General features: G+C 37.6%; 1 protein-coding gene across 1 annotated transcript in view; it reads right to left on the bottom strand.

The window, feature by feature from the left end:
- Window positions 1-22,005, bottom strand: part of DNAJC13 (DnaJ heat shock protein family (Hsp40) member C13) — a 158,043-nt gene that overhangs the window by 61,534 nt on the left and 74,504 nt on the right. Inside the window, exons 23-25 of the mRNA XM_042780451.1 lie at window positions 11,700-11,803; window positions 11,455-11,614; window positions 9,265-9,327 (exon numbers count right to left, since the gene is read on the bottom strand). Of these exons, the coding sequence (XP_042636385.1) occupies window positions 9,265-9,327; window positions 11,455-11,614; window positions 11,700-11,803 (327 nt within the window). The remainder of the gene's footprint in view (window positions 1-9,264; window positions 9,328-11,454; window positions 11,615-11,699; window positions 11,804-22,005) is intronic.

The raw sequence follows: 22,005 nt of genomic DNA, 5'->3' as shown, positions 1-22,005 counted from the left end.
TTGCAACAATGAAAGATTCTATGGACCAAATATCGAATGATAAAGGAAATATCAAAAGAGATGGAAGGAATAAACAGAATCACTGTACCAAAAAGAATTAGTTGATGTTCATCCATTTCAGGAGGTGGCATATAATCAAGAACCAATGGTACTGAAGGAAGAAGTTGAAGCTGCACTGAAGGAACTGATGAAAAACAAGGCTCCAAGAATTGACGGAATACCCACTGAGATGCTTCAACAAATGGATGCCATGCTGGAGGCACTCACATGGCTATGCCAAGAGATTTGGAAGACAGCTACCTGGCCAACTGACTGGAAGAGATCCATAGTGGTACCCATTCCACAGAATGTGGAAATTATCGAACAATATCATTAACATCACACTCAAGTAAAATCTCACTAAAAATAATGGTTGCAACAGTATACTGACAGAGAACTTCCAGAAATGCAAACTGGATTCAGAAGAGGATGTGGATCGAGGGCTATCATTGCTGATGTCAGATGCATCTTGGCTGAAAGCAAAGAATACCACAAAGATTTTTACTTATGTTTCATTGATTAGGCAAAAGCATTCAATCATATAGATCATAACAAATTATGGGTAACATTGAGAAGAATGGAAATTCCAGAACACTTAATTGTACTCATGAGGAACCTTTACATAGACCAGGAGAGTATCATTCGAACAGAACATGGGATACTGTGTGGTTTAAAATCAGGAAGAGAGTGCATCAGGGTTGTATCCTTTCACCGTATTTATTCAATCTGTATACTGAGCAAATAATCTGACAAGCTGGACTATATGAAAAGGAATGTGGAACCAGGATTGGAGAAAGACTCGTTAACAACCTGTGGTACTCAGACAACACAACTTTGCTTGCTGAAAGTGAGGATGACTTGAAACACTTACTGATGAAGACTGAAGACTACAGTCTATAGCATGGATACATCTCAATACACATAAACAAAAATCCTCACAACTGGACTAACAAGCAGCATCACGATAAATGGAGAAAAGATTTAAGTTGTCAAAGACTTCATATTACTTGGTTCCACAATCAACACCAATGGAAGCAGCAGTTAAGATGTACTGCACAGGGCAAATCTACTGCAAAAGACCTCTTTCAAATGCTGAAGAGCAAAGATGTCTCCTTGAAGACTAAGGTGTGCCTAACTGGAGCCATGGTATTTTCAATCGCCTCATATGCATGTGAGAACTCAACAATGAATAAACAAGACTGAAGAAGAATTGATGCTTTTCAGTTGTGGTGTCGGCAAAGAATATCGAAAGTACCATGGATTGCTAAAATAACAAACGAATCTGTCCTGGAAGAAGTGCAGCTGGCATGCTTCTTGGAAGCGAGAATGAGCAGACTTCAGCTCATCTACTTTGGTGTTGTTGTCAGAATGGGCCATCCTCTGGAGAAGGTATTATGCTTGGTAAAGTAGAGGGTCAATGATAAAAGGGGGATCCCCTCAACAAGGTGGACTGACACAGTGGCTGCAACAATGGGCTCAGGTACAGCAAGGATCATGAAGCTGGCATAGGACTGTGCAGTGTTTCGTTCTGTTGTATATAAGGTCACTATGAGTCAGAAATGACTCGATGGCACCTAACAACACAAAGAGAGACAAACCATTGACAATTTAAGACAGAAAAAGGAGAAGATGAAAATCACACAAACAAGATATGAAATATGTCACAACAGAACCTACTGAAATAAAAGGGGTAACAGAATAGTATGAAGAGCTGTACTCCAAAATATTGCAAAACTTAGAAGGACAAATTTCTAAAACCACACTACTTATCCAAGTTAACACAATCTGAGGTAGAAAATTTGAACAGACTCATACAAAAAAAGTCCTGGCCTAGATGGCTTCACTTGCAAATTCTACAAACACTTAGAGAAAAGCTGACACTAATTCTGGTCAAACTATTACACGACACAGAAAAAGATGGACTACTCCAGAACTCATTCAATGATGCAAACATAACCCTGATACAAACACAAAGGAAAGACACCACTTAAACAGATAACTATAGATTAATATCTGTAATGATCATTGATGCAAAAACTCTCAACTAAAGCCTAGCCAACAGAATCCAACAAGATAAAAAAAAATGCATCACGACTAAGTAGGATACACACCCGTTCAACATTAGAAAAACTAATGTTCGACATTAGAAAAACAATCAACGTAACCGACCACATAAATAAAACAAAGGGAAACAAACACATGATCATATCAATTAATGAAGAAAAAATATTTGACAAAATCCAACATTCATTCCTGATAAAAACACTGCATAAAATAGGAATAGAAGAGAAATTCCCCCAACATAATTAAGGGCATACAAACAAAATGAATGGCCAAACTTTTTCTCATTGGAGAGAGACTGAAAGCATTTCCCTTGTGAATGGGAACCAGACAAAGATGTCCTTGTATTGGAAGTCCCAGCCAGAGCAATAAGGCAAAAAGGGAAATAAAAGGCATCCAAGCTGGCAAAGAAATAATAAAATTGTTGCTATTTGCACATGATATGATCCTAAACATAGAAAAAAACAGAGTATGTAAGAAAAGGACTGGAACTAATAGAAGGATCCAGCAAAATGGCACAGTACAAGATCAACAGACAAAAATCAGTCAGATTCCTTTACATTAATGAAGAGAACTCTGAAAAAGAAATCAAGAAAAAAATACCATTTAAAGAGCCACCCAAAAGATGAAGTAGTTAGCAATAAATCTAACCAGAGACACAAATAGAAAGAAAACTACAAAACACTACTACAAGAAATCAGAAGAGATACTTGGTAATAAATCTTACCAGGAACACAAAAGACCTATACAAAGAAAACTATCAAACACTACTTAAAGAAACTATAAGAGATCTACAAAAATGGAAGAACATACCATGCTTATGGATAGGAAGAATGAATACTGTGAAAATGTCAATACTACCCAAAGCAATCTACAGATTCAATGCAATCCTGATCCAGATTCCATCAACATTCTTTAAGAAAGCGAAAAAACAAATCACTAATTTTATATGAAAAGGAAAGAGACCTTGGATAAGCAAAGCACTACTGAAGAAGAACAAAGTAGGGGGTCTCACATTTCCAGATCTCAAAACCTACTACACAGTTACAGCAGTCAAAACAGCCTCATGTTTGTACAATGACAGACACACAGACTGGTAGAACAGAACTGAGAACTTAGAAATGTATCCATCCACCTATGGTCAGCTGATCTTTGACAAAGGGCCGAAATCCATTAAATGGAAAAGATATCTCTCTTTAACAAATGGTGCTGGCAAAACTGGATATCCATTTGCAGGAAAATGAAATAAGATTCTGTACCTCACATCATAAACAAAAATTAATTCCGGGTGGATCAAAGACTTAAAAGAAAAACCTAAAACAATTAAGTTCACCAAACAAAAAATAGAGACAAACATGTTGTTGTTGTTGTTATGTGCCGTCGAGTCAGCCCCGACTCATAGCGACCCCTCCTTGGGTTTCCGAGGCAGTATCACTACGGAAGTAGGATTGCCCAACCTTCCTTCCGAGGAGTGGCTGGTGGGTTTGAACCGCCAGCCGTCTGGTTAGCAGGCAAGTGTCTTAGCCACTATGCTACCAGAGCTCCCAGAGACAAACATAGGGGCCCTAATTTAAGCCTAAATAGATAGCAAGCATAACCCAAAGTGTACAAACAGAAGTAGACAAACTAGATGATCGGGACCTTCTAAAAATTAAATACTAAAAATTAAATTCAAGGGACATAGCTCTAAAATTTATAGAAAACCCTAACACCTCAACAACAAAAAGATAAACAATTCAATTTAAAAATGGACAGAAGACATGAACAGACACTTCACCAAAGAACATATTCAGGCAGCTAATGAACACATGAAGAAATGTTCACTATCATTAGTCAGGAGAGATGTAAATCAAAACAGCAATGAAATACCGTCTCACCCCAGCACGAAAAGGAAAATTCAACAAGACAGAAAACAAATGCTAGTGAGGATCTGGAGAGATTGGCACTCTCATACACTGCTGGTGGGACTGTAAAATGATACAACCACTGAGAAAATTGGTATGGCGATTCCTTAAAAAGTTAGCAACAGAAATACCATTTGATCTGGCAATCCCATTACTAGGTATATATACTACAGAAGTGAGAGTTAGGACATGAATTGATAAATGCACACTCATGTTTATCACAGTAGTATTTACAATAGCAAAGAAATGGGAACAATCTAAGTCAAGGACAAGTTTTTATATGGAAATAAACTTCCTTTATTGGTTACCAAGGATGGAAGGGGAGGGAAAATTGCTAGATAGGTTTTTTAAAAAAACATCCATCTATCTATATATCACAGATTATTAGCAAGGGCAGAGAGTGGGAACTCTGATGGCATAGTGCCTAAAGCATGTGACTGCTAACCAGAAGGCTAGCGGTTCAACCCTACCAGCCACTCCTCAAAATGAAGGTTAGGCAATCTACTTCCATAGTGATACTGCCTCAGAAACCCAAGGAGGGGTTCTATGAGTCAGATCCAACTCCATGGCAGTGGGTTTAAGATAGTTTTTTTAAGGGCAGGAGAGAGGGACCAAGGAGAAGCTCTTGTTCGCAAGGCATTGAGTTTATGCTAATGCTGGTAGAATATTTTGGAAAAGGATAGCAGTAATGGTGGCACAACATGAAATTTGTGATCAGTGTCCCTGAGTTGTACATGTGGAAGTTATGTTGGTAACTGTCTTGGTGTGAATGTTTTCACCACAATAAAATTAAAAAAAAAAAAAAAAAGAAGAAGAAGAAGAAGAAGGAAAAAAACCAGAAGAGACCTACATAAATGGAAGAATGTACTGTGCTCATGGACAGGAAGACTTAACATTGTGAAAAGGTCAATGATACCCAAAGCGATCTACAGATATAATGCAATTCCCACCCAGATTCCATCTCATTCTTTAAAGAGATGGAAAAACTGATCACCTAGTTTATCTGGAATGGAAAAAGACCCCAGAGAAGCAAAGTATTACTAAAGAACAACAAAGTGGGATGCCTCACACTTCCTGATCTCAAAATCCACTACACAACCACAGCAGTCAAAACAGCATGGTACTAGTATGACAGATAAATAGGTCAATGGAACAGAACTGAGAACCCAGTAGTAAATCCATCTACCTATGGACACCTGATCTTTGACAATGGGCCAAAACTCATTCAATGGAGCAGAGATAGTCTCTTTAACAAATGTTGCTGGCAAAACTGGATATCCATTTGAAGAAAAATGAAAGAGAAGCCACATCTCACACCATATAAAAAAAAAAAAAACTCAAGATTATCAAAGACCTAAATGTAAAATCTAAAACTATAAAGACCACTGAAAATAAAATAAGGGCAAATTTAGGGGCCCTAATACAAGCCATAATCACACTATTGAACAGAACTAAAAAGGTAATAAAAAGCAGAAGATAAACTAGACCATTGGAATCTCCTAAAAATTAAACATTTATGTGCATCCAAAGACCAAAAGAGTTAAAAAGAGAACCTACAGATGGGTAAGAAAAATTTTGGCAATGATATACTGGACAAAGGACCAACCTCTAAGACTTATAGAAAACTTAACACCTCAACAACAAAAAGAAAAATAATCCAATTAAACAGGCAGAGGACACAGACAAATAATTCACCAAAGAAGGCATTCAGAGGACCAACAAACACATGAAGAAATACTCATAATCATTAACAATTGTTGCTGTTATTGTTATGTGCCATGGAGTCTGACCCGACTCATAGCGAACCCTCCTTGGGTTTCCAAGGCATTATCACTATGGAAGTAGATTGCCCAAACTTCCTTCTGAGGAGTGGCTGGGGGGGTTTGAACTGCCAGCCTTCTGGTTAGCAGTCAAGTGCCTTAGGCACTATGCTACCAAAGCTCCTCATTAGCAATTAGAGAGATGCAAATCAAAACAACAGTAAGATACCATCTCATCCCAGCATTAACAGCAAAGTTCAAAAGAACAGAAAACCACAAATCCTGCCAAGGATGTAGAGAGATTGGAACCCTTATACACTGCTGGTGGGACTTTAAAATTGTGCAACCACTATGGAAAATAGTATGGCACTTCCTTAAAAAGTTGGAAATAAAAGTTGTATGATCCAGCAGAAATCCTACTACTAGGTATATATCCTAAAGAAATAAGAGCCATAACAAATAGATATATGTACACCCATGTTCATAGCAGCATTATTCACAACAGCAAAAAGATGGAAACAACCTAAGTGCCCAAGAATGGATGAATGTATAAACAAACTGTAGAACATACATACTATGGAATGCAATGCAACATTAAAGAATAATGATGAACTGCGAAATACCTCATCACATGGATGAACCTGGAGGATACTATGTTGAGCAAAATCAGTCAATCACAAAAGGACTAATACTGTCAGAGACTACTACCATAAAATGTGAAGAAAAGGTTTCCACAGAGAAAGAAACATCTTTTGAAGGTTTAGAGGGTTGTTGTTAGGTGCCGTCGAGTTGTCTCTGACTCACAGTGACCTTATGTACAACAGAACGAAACACTGTGCAGTCCTGTGTCAGCCTCACAATCCCTGCTATACCTGAGCCCACTGTTGAACCTACTGTGTCAATCCATCTCGTTGAGGGCCTTCCCTTTTTCCATTGACACTCCACTTTACCAAGCATGATATCCTTCTCCAGGGAACGGTCCTTTCTCACAACATCATCAAACCAGGTGAGACAAAGTCAGGCCATTCTCGCCTCCAAGGCTGCACTTCTTCTGACACAGATTTGTTAGTTCTTTTAGCAGTCCATGGTACTCTCAGTATTCTTCGCCAATACCACAACACAAAAGCATCAACTCCTCTTTGGTCTTCCTTATTTGTTGTCCAGCTCTCACATGAATATGAGGCGATTGAAAATATTATGGCTCAAGTTAGGTACTCTTCAAGGAGATATCTTTGTTCTTCAGCGCTTCACAGAGGTCTTTTGCAGCAGATTTGCCCAGTTCAATATGTTGTCTGATGTCCTGACTGCTGCTTCCATCGGTGCTGATTATAGAACCAAGCAACATGAAGTCTTTGACAACTTCAATCTTTTCTCCATTTATCATGATGCTGCTTACTGGTCTAGTTGTGAGGATTTTTGTTTTCTTTATATTAAGGTGTAATTCATAATGCAGACTGTCGTCTTCAATCTTCATCAGGAAGTGCTTCAAGTCATCTTCACTTTCAGCAAGCAAAGTTGTGTGATCTGCGTATCACAGGTTGTTAATGAGTCTTCCTCCAATCCTGATGCCACATTTTTCTTCATATAATCCAGCTTCTTGGATTATTTGCTCAGCATACAGACTGAATAAGTATGGTGAAAGGATACAAACGTGACACGCTCCCTTCCTGATTTTAAACTAGAGGGTAGACTCCTGTTAACTTAGGTGGAAGGGAAAAGCAATATATAACAAGGGGGAGGTCAGCACAAAATGAGTATGGCTAAGGAAGACACTGGGAGGAACACAAGAGTTAAAAGCAACAAAAGTAAATACTACTAGATACGTAAGTCTGCAATAACAGTAATAACAATAATCTACACAAGGATACACAGACATGGAAGCTGAACAAGGGTGAGGAGGTACATGCAAGTAGGTTTGATGCGCTATTTCGACCTATGTATTTAAACTTCTTAGCCACAACCAGACACCCTGAGTGAATGAGTTGCTGGATCTGAGGCTCAGGATCATAGCTCTGGAGGCATCAGATAGCTGGTGCAACAGTCCACAAAGGCAATGTTCTACACCCTTCTTTGGTGACTAGCAGCTGGTACCTAAAAGCATGTGAGTAGCTATCTAAGATGCAACTACAACTTGCTCTTGGTTTAGAACAACAAAGAAAGAAGAAAACCAAAGACGCATAGAAACAATTAGATCACACAAATCCTAGCCTCAATGACTCTCAGAACCAAAGAGCTAGATGGTACCTAGCTACATTGCCAACCTCTCTGACAGGGATCACAATAGGAGTTCTTATTTGGTTCTACAACTATGGATGACATGCTTTCTTCTTTTCCTTATGCTGCATTTTCTAATGTCTTTTTAAAAATAAACAGATTATTCCATAATCAGAAAGAAAATTTGACTTTTTAAAGTTATTTTTTTGGTAAACTTAAAACTGGTAATTTCTGAGAAGTCAGGAAGAGATTTATTAAGTTCTTGTTGTTGTTATATGCCGTCGAGTCAGACCCAACGCCTAGAGACCCCTCCTTGGGTTTCTGAGGCAGTATCACTATGGAAGTAGATTGCCTCATCTTCCTTCTGAGGAGAGGCTGGTAGGTTTGAACCGCCAGCCTTCTGGTTAGCAGTCCAGTGCCTTAGGCACTACGCTACCAGAGCTCCCTATAAAGTTCTTAGGACTATTAAATACACTTCATTTTAAAGAATTTGCATTAATTACTAAAATGATAATAAAAACTAGGTAAGTTGGTATTAGTATCAAAAATATAAGGATAAAAAAAGCTTAGATTTCACTCCAACATCCCATCATTGTGAAATAATGTTATGTATTATAATATTATGTACTACAGGGTCAGGGAAGACAGGGAAGACCCTCAATGAGATGGCCTGACACAGGGGCTGCAATGATGGTATCATAGCAAGGACTATGCGGATGGCTTAAGACTGGGCAGTGTTTCGTTTTGTTGTGCAAAAGGGTCACTATGAGTCAGAGCTTGATGGCACCTAACATTATAATTATGTATTCTTGTTAGAAATCAGCATGAATCTATTAAAATGTCTTTTAAAAGTGGTGAAGAACTAAAGTGACAGAAAGTTCAATCTAATGTAAACTAAGAAAACTGAGGACATTATACTCTTTAAATTACTTATTATTATTAAAATGTATACTGACACATATATATGAAGAATTTTACATTTTATGTCAAGCATTCAGTTTACTTAAACTTTAATCTTAAGGATTCCCTAAAGGAAAATCAGGTAACGATATACATCCTTCATTATTCTTTACTCCAATTTTATCATTAATTAGCTCAGCATCTGCAATATTGGAGGAGAATGAATAAGGATGATTCTGCACAAACTTTTCTGTCCAAGAGTTTGGGGTACAGAGCCTTCTCATTTAAAAAGAAGATAAAGAATTGGCTCTAGATATTTATCTTTTTGTTATATAATCATGCAATTTACTTAGAAATAATAGCATATCTATGCAGCAATACTATACCTTATTAAGGATCAACTTGTTAAGGAAGAGGATCAATCTATCTCGTTCCAGTTTATCTGTGCACTATCAAAAAGAAAAAAAAAAATGTAATCAGACGTGAACAGAAAAACAAACTTAAAATACTACCATCATTGGATAAAATCAACCAACAGCCACTAAGATCATCTTTTAGACATTAAGGATAAAAAAACAGAAAACTGTCAATAATTGCAATTCCTCAAGGCCTTACATTTTTCTGCAATTTTATATAACTTCTCCAATTTCCCAGCAAAGGTAGATATATTTAAAGTTATTTAAAAGATTTATCCATAGCTTTAAGGATACATGTAAAAACTGAAATAATTGGAAGAATTGGTTCAAATGGCATACTTCAGTAAAAATTCTAAAGAAATGATGATGTTTCACATAAATCACATCATGATGAACACAATCAAGAAGGGTATTTCTGCCTGAAGCACAAATGCTATGCCACAAGCACTGAAGGTTCACTGAAATAATAGTGAATTAGAGTTCAATAGTGTAATCTAGTTTAATAGCAAATAATGACTTTTGTCCTAATTATGTTATTTCCAAGGTATGTTTTATGTGACTTTATTCAGAATCAGTTTTCTAATCCACAGAGCATGATGTACTTGTAAGATAATTATAACAAGTGCAGGCATAACTCATTCTTTGCACTTTGATTAACTGCACTTTGCAGATATTGCGCTTTTTACCAATTGAAGGTTTATGGCAATTCTATGTCAAGCAAGTCTATCAGTGTCATTTTTTCCAAGAGCATGTGGTCACTTCATAGCTCTGAGTCATAGTCTGGTAGTTCTCACAGTATTTCATACTTTTTCATAATGCTATTCTACACTTAATAGACTACAAAACAGTGTAAACAAAACTTACATACACTGGGAAACCAAAACATTTGTGTGACTTGCTATCTTGTGATGTTTGCTTGATTGTGGTGATCTGGAACTGAACTTTCAATGTATCTGAGGTAGGCCTGTACAGCCCATGTGATGGTTAATGTTATGTGTCAACTTTGTTACTCTATGATTTTCAGTGATTTGGCAGACACTATGTGATCATCTACTTTGTGATTGTATGTGAGCAGCCAATCAGCTGAAAGGGGAGTTTCCTTGGGAGCGTGGCCTGCCTCCAGCATATAAACGGATGTTCTGGCAAAGCTCGCTGTCAACCCTGCACTCTTCTTGTGCCCAATCTGTGGTTCTTGGGATATAAGCCTGCAGAAGTCTCCAGTTTGCTATCTGACCTGCATATTATGGATTTACAAGCCCCTATAAAACAATGAGCCACCAGAAGCCTCCAGCCTGCCATGTGGCCTGCAGATTTTGGGTTAGTAAGACACTGCAACCACACAAATCAGCAGAGGTCTTCAGCCTGCTGCCTGATCTGTGTATTTGGGACTTACCAGTCCCTACAACTGCATGAGCCATTTCCCTGAAGTTAAGTTCTCTCTATATACACACTTCACTAGTTTTGATCCTCTAGAGGTCCCAGACTATCACAGATAGCTTATTTTAAAAATTGGTGAAATGGTTTTCTTTAAGGCAGCTCTCTGAAGTTTAAAATGTTAACTATAAGAGGAGTGTGAAACAAAACTGAAAAAACAAAGCATATAAACTGTAACAAGTAACACTCAAATTTGAATTTTATGATGTAAGAAGTGATTAATTTGTCCTCTCCCCCACCATGCTTAAGTATTAAATGACAAACTTTATAAAATTTAAGAAAAAAAAAATGTGCTAGCACAAGGTTTCTTTTCTTTTAGTTACGATGCTCTAAAAAGCTTTACCTTTTTTTTTTTTTTTTTTAAATATGCTAGCATCATTTAAGAGTCTTTCAAACTGAAAACCAAAAAGTATATATAACTCTAGAGGTCACTATTTCTTTCTACATCTGTCCAGCTCATCCATATCACATTTAAAGACTGGCAAGAAGCAAGCAAACAAACAAAAAAACAAACAAATAAACAAATACATACATACATACACACACACACTGCCATGGACAAATATTAACTCAATAACCATTGTCTAGTCATCTAAATTCCAGAAAAATACCTCATGCAGAAAGTTATAGTAATAGTTTGATCAAACAGAATTTAAATTTGATTTAAAAATTTAAAATATATCCCAATGACACTATCAAATTGCTGCCGTTAAATGACAGCCTTACCCTTTCTAACATTCCAATGATATATCTTGTATCTGTAAAAGGTCCGATTTCCTCATGACATCTGCCGTAAACAATAGCCAGGGCTTGTAAACATAAACACTTCATGTTTACTTTTGGAGTGAGCAGGAAACGATGATAGAGCTCATTGAAAAATTCATACCTAAATTTTAAAATAAATAAATAAATAAATACGGTCAAGAGACCAAAAGTGAAAATTATATAACAATATGAAGAGTAGAGCTCACGATCTCTTAATTGATCCACTTTCTTCATTCTCATCTTCCTCCAATAGTAATCTCAAGTAATAGTCTCCAATTTTGATTTCCTCTGCCAGGCACTCATATTTAACCTTTATTAATGAAAGCAAAAGACACTATTTTAGTTTACAACAGATCTTAGGCAATTCCCTCTAATCATAATTCTAACAATTCTTTCTGTTCAGGACTTTTTTCTTTCCTTGATAATACCATTTGTAACAAAAAATCTAATCATTTCTTAAACTATCTGGTCACTCATTATTAATGTTATATATATCTTTAGTTTAATGTTAATAGTCAGAATAACACATCAGTTTTTCAAATGTAAAATCTGCCAATAAAAATTGTCACAGGACTACATGATGTCAATGAAGACTTCAGGGAATTAAAAAAAAAAAAAATGCTTATGATCAAAAGCATTTCATTCCCTTCTTGGCATGCCATAACCAATCAAGGAGTAGATAGATACTCCTGCATCACCATAGTTCACACCACCTCACGTAAGGCATCTCAGGTCTTCCCTCAAGTCAATGTGCCAAGATTTACAACCAACATATTAACTACATTTTATGTTGTAATTTTGTATAGTATTCATTCTCTGCATGTATAATTACCCTAAGCTACTAATTAGAGGTGATATACATGCCTCAAGGAAGAATTTGCAAGTAATTATAAAAAGGAATCCCATGATTCCTTTAGTCATCATTGTTGTTGTTGTTGTTACGTGCCCTCGAGTCAGACCCGACCCATAGCAACCTCTCCATGAGTTTCCAAGGCAGTATCACTATGGAAGTAGATTGCCCCATCTTCCTTCCAAGGAGTGGCTGGTGGGTTTGAACCACCAGCCTTCTGGTTAGCAGTCAAATGCCTTAGGCACTAAGCTACATAGGTACCATCAAATCAGTTTCGACTCATACAGTGACCCCTTGTACAACAGAACAAAACACCATCTGGTCATGCACCACCCTCACAATCCATGCTATGCATGAGAGTGCATTATTGCAGCCATGTGTCAAAACATCTTGTTGAGGGTTTTCCTCTTTTTTGCTGACCCTCTCCTTCACCAACCATGATGCCCTCCTCCAGCGACTAGTCCCCTCTGACAACACCACCAAAGTATAAGAGGTGAAGTCTCACAATGTGTACTTTTAAGGAACATTTGTTCTGGCTGTACTTCACCTAAGACAGATTGTTCTTCTTGTAGTCCACTGCTATATTCAATATTCTTCACCAACACCATAATTCAAAGGTATTAATTCTTCTGCAGTCTTCCTTATTCATTGTCCAGCTTTTGTGTACATATGTTGTTGTTGTTGTCAAATTGGTTCTGACTTATAGTGACCTTGTGCACAACAAAACAAAACACTGCCCCATCATGTACCATCTTCGCAATCTTTGCTATTCTGGAGCCCATCAATGTAGCCACGGTGTCAATCCATCTCCTTAAGGGTCTTCCTCTTTGTGGCTGACCCTCCACTTTACCAAGCATATTATCCTTCTCTAGGGAATGGTTCCTCTGACAACCAAAGTAAGTAAGATAAAGCCTGGCTATCCTCGCTTCCAAGGAACATTCCAGCTATACTTCTTCCAGGACAGATTTGCTTGTTCTTCTGGCAGTCCAGGGTACTTTCAGTATTCTTATCCAAAAGCGTAATTCAAAGGCATCAATTCTTCTTGGTCTTCCTTATTCACTGTCCAGCTCTCACAAGGATATCAGGCTACTGAAAATACCATGGCTAGGGATAGGTGAACCTTACTCTTCAAAGTGACAATCTTTGCTCTTTAACACTGTAAAGAGGTCATTTGCAACAGATTTGCCCAATGCAGCTAGGCATCTGATATCCTGACTGCTGCTTCCATTGGTGTTGACTGTGGATCCAAATAATACGAAATCTTTGACAACTTCAATTTTTTCTCCATTTATCATGCTGCTGCTTATCAGTCCAGTTATGAGGAAACCCAAAGAGGGGTCGCTATGAGTCGGATCCAACTCAATGGCAGTGAGTTTGGAGTTTTGAGTGTATGTGTGGCATAGTGCCTAAGGCAACTGACTGCCAACCAGAAGGTTGGTGGTTCAAACCCACCAGCCACTCCTCAGAAGGAAGATTGGGCAATTTCCTTCAGTAGCGATACCACCTCAGAAACTCAAGGAGGGGTTGCTATGAGTCAGGATAGACTCGACTGCTATGAAGGTTTTTTTTTTTTTTTTTTTTTTAAGGTTGCAGAGTAATCCATACTGCAGACTGTAGTCTTTAATATTCATCAGTAAATGCTTCAAGTCATCTTCACTTTTAGCAAGTAAGGCTGTGCTGTCTCCGTATCACAGGCTGTTAATGAGTCTTCCTCCAATCCTGATGCCATGTTCTTCTTCATACAGTCCAGCTTCTTGGATTCTTTGCTAAGCATGTACACTGAGTAAGTATGATGAAAGGAAACAACCCTGACATACTCCCTTCCTGATTTTAAACCATGCAGTATCCCACTGTTCTATTTGAATGACAGCCTCTTAATCTATGTTTAGGTTCCTCATGATCATAATTAAGTGTTTTGAAATTCCTATTCTTCTCAATGCTACCCATAATTTATTATAATCCACACAGTTGAATGTTCTGCATAGTCAATAAAACACAAGTAAACATCTTTCTGGCATTCTTTGCTTTCAGACAATATCCATCTGACATTAGCAATGCTATCCCTTGTTTCATGCCCTCTTCTGAATCCAGCTTGAATTTATGGAAGTTCCCTATCAATGTACTGCTACAACCATTTTTAAATTATCTTCAGCAAAATTTTACTTGATAATATTGTTTGATAATTTCCACATTCTGTTGGATAACCTTTCTTTGGAATGGGTACAAATATAGATCTCTTCTACTTAGTTGGCCAGGTAGCTGTCTTCCAAATTACTTGTCATAGAGAAGTAACTGCCTCCAGCACAGCATGTTTGTTGAAACATCTCAATGGTTATTCTGGCAATACCTGGAGCCTTGTTTTTTGCCAATTCCTTCAGTGCAGCTTCGACTTCTTCCTTTGATATCATTGGTTCTTGATCACATGCCACTTCCTGAAATAGCTGAACATCAACCAATTCTTTTTTGTACAGTGACCCTGTGTATTCCATCTTCTTTTGATACTTCCTGCAATTATTCAATTATTTTGCCTACAGACTCTTTCAATATTGCAATTTGAGGCTTGAATTTTTCCTTCAGTTCTTCAGCTTAAAAAATACCAAGTGTGCTTTTCCCTTTTGGTTTTCTAACTCCAGGTCCTTGCACATTTCATTGTAATAACTGTGTCTTCTTGAGCTGCTCTTTGAAATCTTCTCTTCAGCTCTTTTATCTTGTCATTTCTTCCATTTGCTTTAGTTACTCTCTATTTGAGAAAAAGTTTCAGAGTCTCTTCTGACATCTATTTTGGGCTTTCATTCCTTTTCTGTCTTTTTAATGACCTTTTTGCTTTCTTTCATGTATGATGTTCTTGATGTCATCCCACAATTCATCTGGTTTTCAGTCATTGATGTTTAATGCTTCTAATCTATTCTTAATATGGTCTTTAAATTCATGTGGGATATAATCAAGATCATATTTTGGCTCTTGTGCACTTGTTTTAATTTTCTTCAACTTTCCATCAACTGTTCATATGCAATTTCAAGTTGAAGCTGAAGAAAATTTTTTAAAAGTCCATGAGTGCCAAAATATGCATACATATGAGGCAAATGAAAACACCATGGCTCGAGTCAGGCACACCTTAGTCTTCAAAGTGACAAATTTGCTTCTAAACAATTTAAAGCAGTTTTTTGGAACAGAGTTGCCCAATGCACTATGTTGTCTGGTTTGATGACTGCTACATCCATGCACATTGATTGTGGATCCAAATAAAATGAAATCTTTGACAACCTTTTCTCCATTTATCATGATGTTGCTTATTAGTACAATTCTGAGGAATTTGCAAGGTTTTGTCATCTGCATATTGCAAGCTGGTAATGAGTATTCCTTCTAACCTGATGTTGTGTTCTCCTTCATATAATCCATCTTTTCAGGTTATCTGTTCAACATATAGTTTGAATTAAGTATGGTGAAAGGATACAACCCTGACACACAACTTTCCTGATTTTAAACCACACAGTATCCCCTCCTTTGTCTGAACAACTGACTCATGGTCTACATACAGGTTATGCATGACTACAAGTAAGTGTTCTGGAATTCCTATCCTTCACAATGTTATTCGTAATTTGTTGTGATCTACACAGTTGACCGATTCTGCAAAGTCAATAAAACAAGTAAACATCTTTCTGGTATTCTCTGCTTTCAGTCAAGACCCATCTGACATCAGCAAACATATCCCTCATTCCATGCCCTCTTCTGAATCTGGCTTGAATTTCTGGCAGTTCCCTGCCTATGTAATGATACAACCATTCTTGAATTACATTCAGCAAAATTTTACTGATGTGTGATATTAATGATACTGTTAGATAATTTCCACATTCTGCTGGATCAGCTTTCTTTGACATGAGCATAAATATGGATCTCTTCTGGTTGGTTGGCTAGAAACCTGTCTTCCAAATTTCTTGGATTAGATGAGTAAGCACGTCCAGTTGGCACAGATAAGTGAACGGTATCCATTTGTTAAAACAAGTCCATGAGAGCCAAAATATGATCTTGAATATATCCCTCCTGAACTTAGAGACCAGATTTGATGCACTGAAGACCAATGACCAAAAAACAGAAGAATTGTGGGATGACATCAAGAACATCATACATGAAGAAAGCAAGAGGTCACTAAAAAGATGAGAAAAGAAGACCAAAATGGATGACAGAAGAGACTCTGAAACTAGCCCTTGAGCAGAGAGTAGCTAAAGCAAATGGAAGAAATAACAAGATAAAAGAGATTAACAGAATTCACAATGGAGTCTTGTCAGTAATCACCACGCTATTTCCCTCTAGCATCTTAGAGTTTGAAAAACTAGGTACAGCAGTTTGAATTAGGGATTTTGGTGCTCTGAACAGCTCACTGAGGCAGAGTGCACCAAACTCAGAGGAGTAGAATTAGAAAGAAGAAAGGTACAGGGGAAAAAAAATAAGATCTATTCTGCAGAGCGCAGATAGGCAGATGAGAAAGGCCTTAGAGACTTCCCTGGAGAAGCAAGCAGCAGGCGAGAACAGTCATCCGAGACCTCCCTGGGTTAAGGCAGAGGACATACCACACCAGCATATAAGCAACCATACCAGCATACCAGCAATCACCCCTAGGATCTACCTTTACCACCTGATTTTTTGGGTAACTTGGGTCAGCTAGATGCAAACAGGCACGTCCAGTGCTGATGAAACCTGGGCAGAGAGCCCACTGGTGCTCCAGGAGGGCAGGCCCACTCCCCCCTCAGTGGGTCACTGAGTAGGCTTGGCACTGAGAGATCTGCTCTTGATTTTATGAGTAATACTGGGACCACAGATTACTAGCAGGTGCTCTCCCAACTCCAGCACAGCTGCAACTGAAACCGAGCAGATCTTTGGTGCTGCAGGTGGGCGGACTCACAAAGAAACTCCCAAGCGATCACGGTCTGGGAAGGTGGGGCTTGCACCACGGGTGGGCAGGGCCAGAGAGGGAAACCCCCATGGTGGATTGTGGAGCCGGGAAGAAGTCTTGGGTCGGCTTTTTGGCACCAAGGGGCCTGGGGAGCAGGGTTTTTGCATGTGTCTGAACCTGGCGGAAAGGGGCCACCCCCTAACAACTGGAGTCTTTGCTGAAATTAAGCTGTGGGCCTGTAATTAACAATATGATGTCATTGGTAGTAGCCTGCTCAAAGCCCTAGAAACCGCCCCTAGCAACAGCAAGCTTTCCTTCTTCTGCTCCCACCTTCTTTGCCAGTAACTTCACTCATCCAATAGAAGAAACCACATTCAGCCAACATAAAACCTCCCAGTTCGAACTCTAAACCCTTTTTACAACAAACAGAAACACACACCCACATTCTACAGTCATTCCACCATCACAAAGAAAACTGCAGAGCAACCCAGCATATCTGAATTAATAACTAAAAAAAATAAATTAAATAAACCAGCTTCACCTTTACAAAATATTAAACCATAAAACCAAGACAAAACAAATCAATACATAATCAACAGTCAAAAACAACCTCAAAACGTCTAGGCAACAACAGGCAACCTCAAATAAAACAAAAAAACAAGACAAGGCATTAGAAACAAAATCACAAAGGTCTCATTATATATGGAGGAAGAGGAGGCAATAGAATTATCTGAGAAGGAATTTAGAAGATATGTTTATAGAGCTCTGTAAGAGCCTAAGGAAACCCCAGACACAAACAAGGAGAACACAGACAGTTCCCTGGAAGAACTCTGGAAAACAATTCAAGAACAAAATAAGAAGATTAATGCACAATCACAACTCATACAAAAACAGCAGTTAGAAATCCAGAAGATGAATACCAAAATGACAGAATTACACAACACAGTAGAAGCACAAAAGAGTAGGACAGAACTGGCTGAAGAACGCATATCCCAACTCAAAGACAAATCCCTGGACACCAGCCTGTATGAAAAAAAATCAAAACAAAGATTTAAGAGAAATGAAGAGAACCTAGGAATTATATGGGATGACATGAAAAAAATCCACATAAGACTCACTGGAATTCCAGAACAAGAAGAGGTGAAAAAACCATCAAGAAAATTGTGGAAGACCTGCTAACAGACAACTTGCCCTACATCATGAAAGAAGAAAAGATATTTGTCCAAGAAGCTCATAGAACCCCACACAAGATAGATCCCAAGAGAAAAACACCGAGGCATATTATAATTAAACTCTCTAAAACCAAAGACAACAACAAAACTTTGAGAGCTGCCCAGGACAAAAGAAATATTACTTATAATAATCAAACAGTTAGGCTGAGCTCCTATTACTCAGCAGAAACCATGCAGGCAAGAAGACAATGGGACGGCATATATAAAACACTGGAGGAAAAGAACTTCCAACCAAGAATCCTATATCCAGCCAAATTATTCATCAAATATGAGGGGGAAATCAAGGCATTCTCAGACAAACAGAAATTAAGGGATTTCATAAAAACTCTACGAGACCAACCATACAAGAAATGCTTAAGGAAATTCTTCCAATAGAGAACCCACAACAGAGATCAACAAAATCAGGATACGTGGCATCAACACTAAAATCAAATCAGAAATAGAAACTCAAAATAAGACCATAAAACACTATACTCTAAAAACCAAAGAAGTCAATCAGCACACAATAACAGCAACTAACCTATCACAGGGAATAAAACTTCTAGGTACAAACTTTCAAATGGAGAGGAAAACAGGACAATGTCTTCACAGTACGCACCGTTCTAAAAATATAGAGACAAGAATATACTCCAAGGTAATCACAGAGAAAAGTAACAATCCCCATAAGCAAATCTAGAAGGAAGGAAAACATATGGGTTTAATAAGCACAAAACCAACAATAAAGAAGAAAAAGGAGAAAGCATTAGCCAACAAACCAAAGTCAGCACAGAAAAGTATATGGACCGAGGAAACACCACCACCACAGAAAAAAAAAAAAACCACAATAGAATGACAGCAATCAATTCATACCCCTCACTAATTACACTTAATATGAATGGACTAAATGCACCCATTGAGAAAATGAGTGGCAGACAGGATAAGAAAAGAAGATCCATCGATATGCTGTCTATAAAAGACCCACCTTAGACACAAAGATAAAAGCAAATTAAGAGTTTAGAGATGGAAAAAAATATTACCAAGTCAAGGGAAACCAAAAAAGAAGAGTGGCAATATTAATTTCTGACAAAATAGACATTAAGGTGTAAAACATCATAAGATATAAAGAAGGACATTATATAATGCTGAAAGGATCAACTGACAAAGAAGACATAACAATAATAAATATTTATGCACCCAATGAAAGTGCTCCAAAATACGTGAAGCAAATATCAACTGAATTAAAAGGGATAACAGACAACTCTACAATAGTAGTAGGAGACTTTGACACACCACTTTCAAAGAGGGACAGGTCAACTAAAAAAAAACTCAACAAAGATACAGAAGAACTCAACAAAACAATCAACCAACTCAACCTATAGACATATTCAGAGCATTTCACCCAAAAAAAGCACAATTCACATTCTTCTCCAGTGCACATGGATTCTTCTCCAGTGCACATGGATGCTTCTCCAGAACAGACCATATGTTAGGACTCAAAAGCATTGAAATACTATAAAGCATCTTCTCGGACCACAATGCTATAAAATTAGAAATTAAAAATAGGAAGGGCAAGGAAAAAGCATCAAACATATGGAAGCTGAACAACTCACTGCTCAAAAACTACTGGGTAACAGCACAGATAAAACCTGAAATAAGAAAATTCCTAAAAACAAATAAGAATGAAAATGCATCACACCAAAACCTACAGGACACAGTGAAAGCAGTACTCAAAGGACAGTTTATAGCAATAAATGCATACATCAAAAAAGAGGAAAGAAAACAAAATCAATACTCTAACTCATCAACTCCAACAACTAGAATCCTACAGTATCTAGAAGCAAAGAAATAATAAAGATCAGAGCAGAAATAAATGAAACAGAAAACAAAAAACCACAGAGAAAATCAACAAAACAAAAAGCTAGTTCTTCAAAAAGATTAATAAAATTGATAAACCATTGGCAGACCTAACTAAAGAAAAGAGAAGATCCAAATCACAAGAATTGTAAACAAAAATGGTGTCATTACAACAGAACCAACTGAAATAAAAAAGATACTGACAGAATATTATGAAAAACTGTACTCTAATAGATTTGAGAACCAGAAAAGATGGACAAGTTTCTAGAAGCACAAGACCTACCTAAACTATCCCACTCAGAGATAGAAAACTTGAAGAGACCTATAACAAAAGAAGAAATTGAACAGGTCATAAAAATATCTTCCCACAAAGCAAAGCTCTGGCCCTGATGGCTTCACTGGAGAACTCTATCAAATAGTCAGAGAAGAGTTGACACCTATGCTACTCAAGCTATTCCAGAACATAGAAAAAGATGGAGTACTCCCAAACTCATTTTATGAAGCAAGCATAACATTAATACTATAACCAGGGAAAGAAACCACTAAAAAGGAAAACTACAGACCAACATCCCTCATGAACACAGATGCAAAAATCTTTAACAAAATCCTGGCCAACAGAATCCAACAAATATCAAAAAATTAATACACCCAGTCCAAGTGGGATTCATACCAGATTTACAAGGGTGGTTCAACATCAGAAAAACAATCAGTGTAATCCACCACATAAACAAAACAAAAGAACCATATGATTTTATCAATTGATGCAGAAAAGGCATTTGATAAAATCCAACATCCATTCCTGTTTAAAACTCTCAATAAAATAGGGATAGAAGCGAAATTCCTCAACATAATAAAGGGTATATATGCAAAGCCAATGGCCAACATCATTATTAATGGAGAAAGACTCAAGGCATTCCCCATATGAACAGGAACCAGACAGGGATGCCTTCTATCACCACTTCTATTTAACACTGTATCAGAAGTCCTGGCCAGAGCAATAAGGCAAGAAAAAGAAATAAAAGGCATACGAATTGGCAAAGAGGAACTAAAACTATCTCTATTTGCAGATGATATGATCCTGTACATAGAAAATCCAAGGGACTCGACAAAAAACCTACTGGAACTAATAGAGAGGTTCAGCAAAGTGGCAGAATACAAGGTCAACATACAAAAATCAGCTGGATTCCTCTATACCAAAAAAGAATCCTCTGACAAAGTAATAAGGGAAACAATACCATTTACTGTTGTTGTTGTTGTTGTTGTTGTTGTTATGTGCCCTCAAGTCAGACCTGACTCATAGCGACCCCTCCTCCTTGGGTTTCCGAGGTTGTATCACTAAGGAAGTAGACTGCTCATCTTCCTTCCGAGGAGTGGCTGGTGGGTTTGAACCACCAGACTTCTGGTTGCCAGTCAAGTGCCTTAGGCACTATGCTACCAGAGCTCCCTACCATTTACTATAGCTCCTAAAAAGTTAAAATATCTAGGAATAAACTTCACTAGAGACACAAAAGACCTATACAAAGAAAACTATAAAACAATGCTACAAGAGACAACAAAGGCACTACATAAATGGAAGAACCTACCTTGTTCATGGATAGGTAGACTGAACATTGTGAAAATGTCAATACAACCTAAAGCAATCTATACATTTAATACAATCCTGATCTAGATTTCAACAAAATTTTTTAAAAGCATGGAAAAACTAA

Source organism: Orycteropus afer, unplaced genomic scaffold (assembly GCF_000298275.1).
Source record: "Orycteropus afer afer isolate SDZICR_OR568_19922 unplaced genomic scaffold, OryAfe1.0 scaffold00003, whole genome shotgun sequence".
Classification (NCBI taxonomy): Eukaryota; Metazoa; Chordata; class Mammalia; order Tubulidentata; family Orycteropodidae; genus Orycteropus; species Orycteropus afer.
Note: the sequence above shows the minus strand (reverse complement) of the source record. Positions and strands in the feature narration are given on the sequence as shown.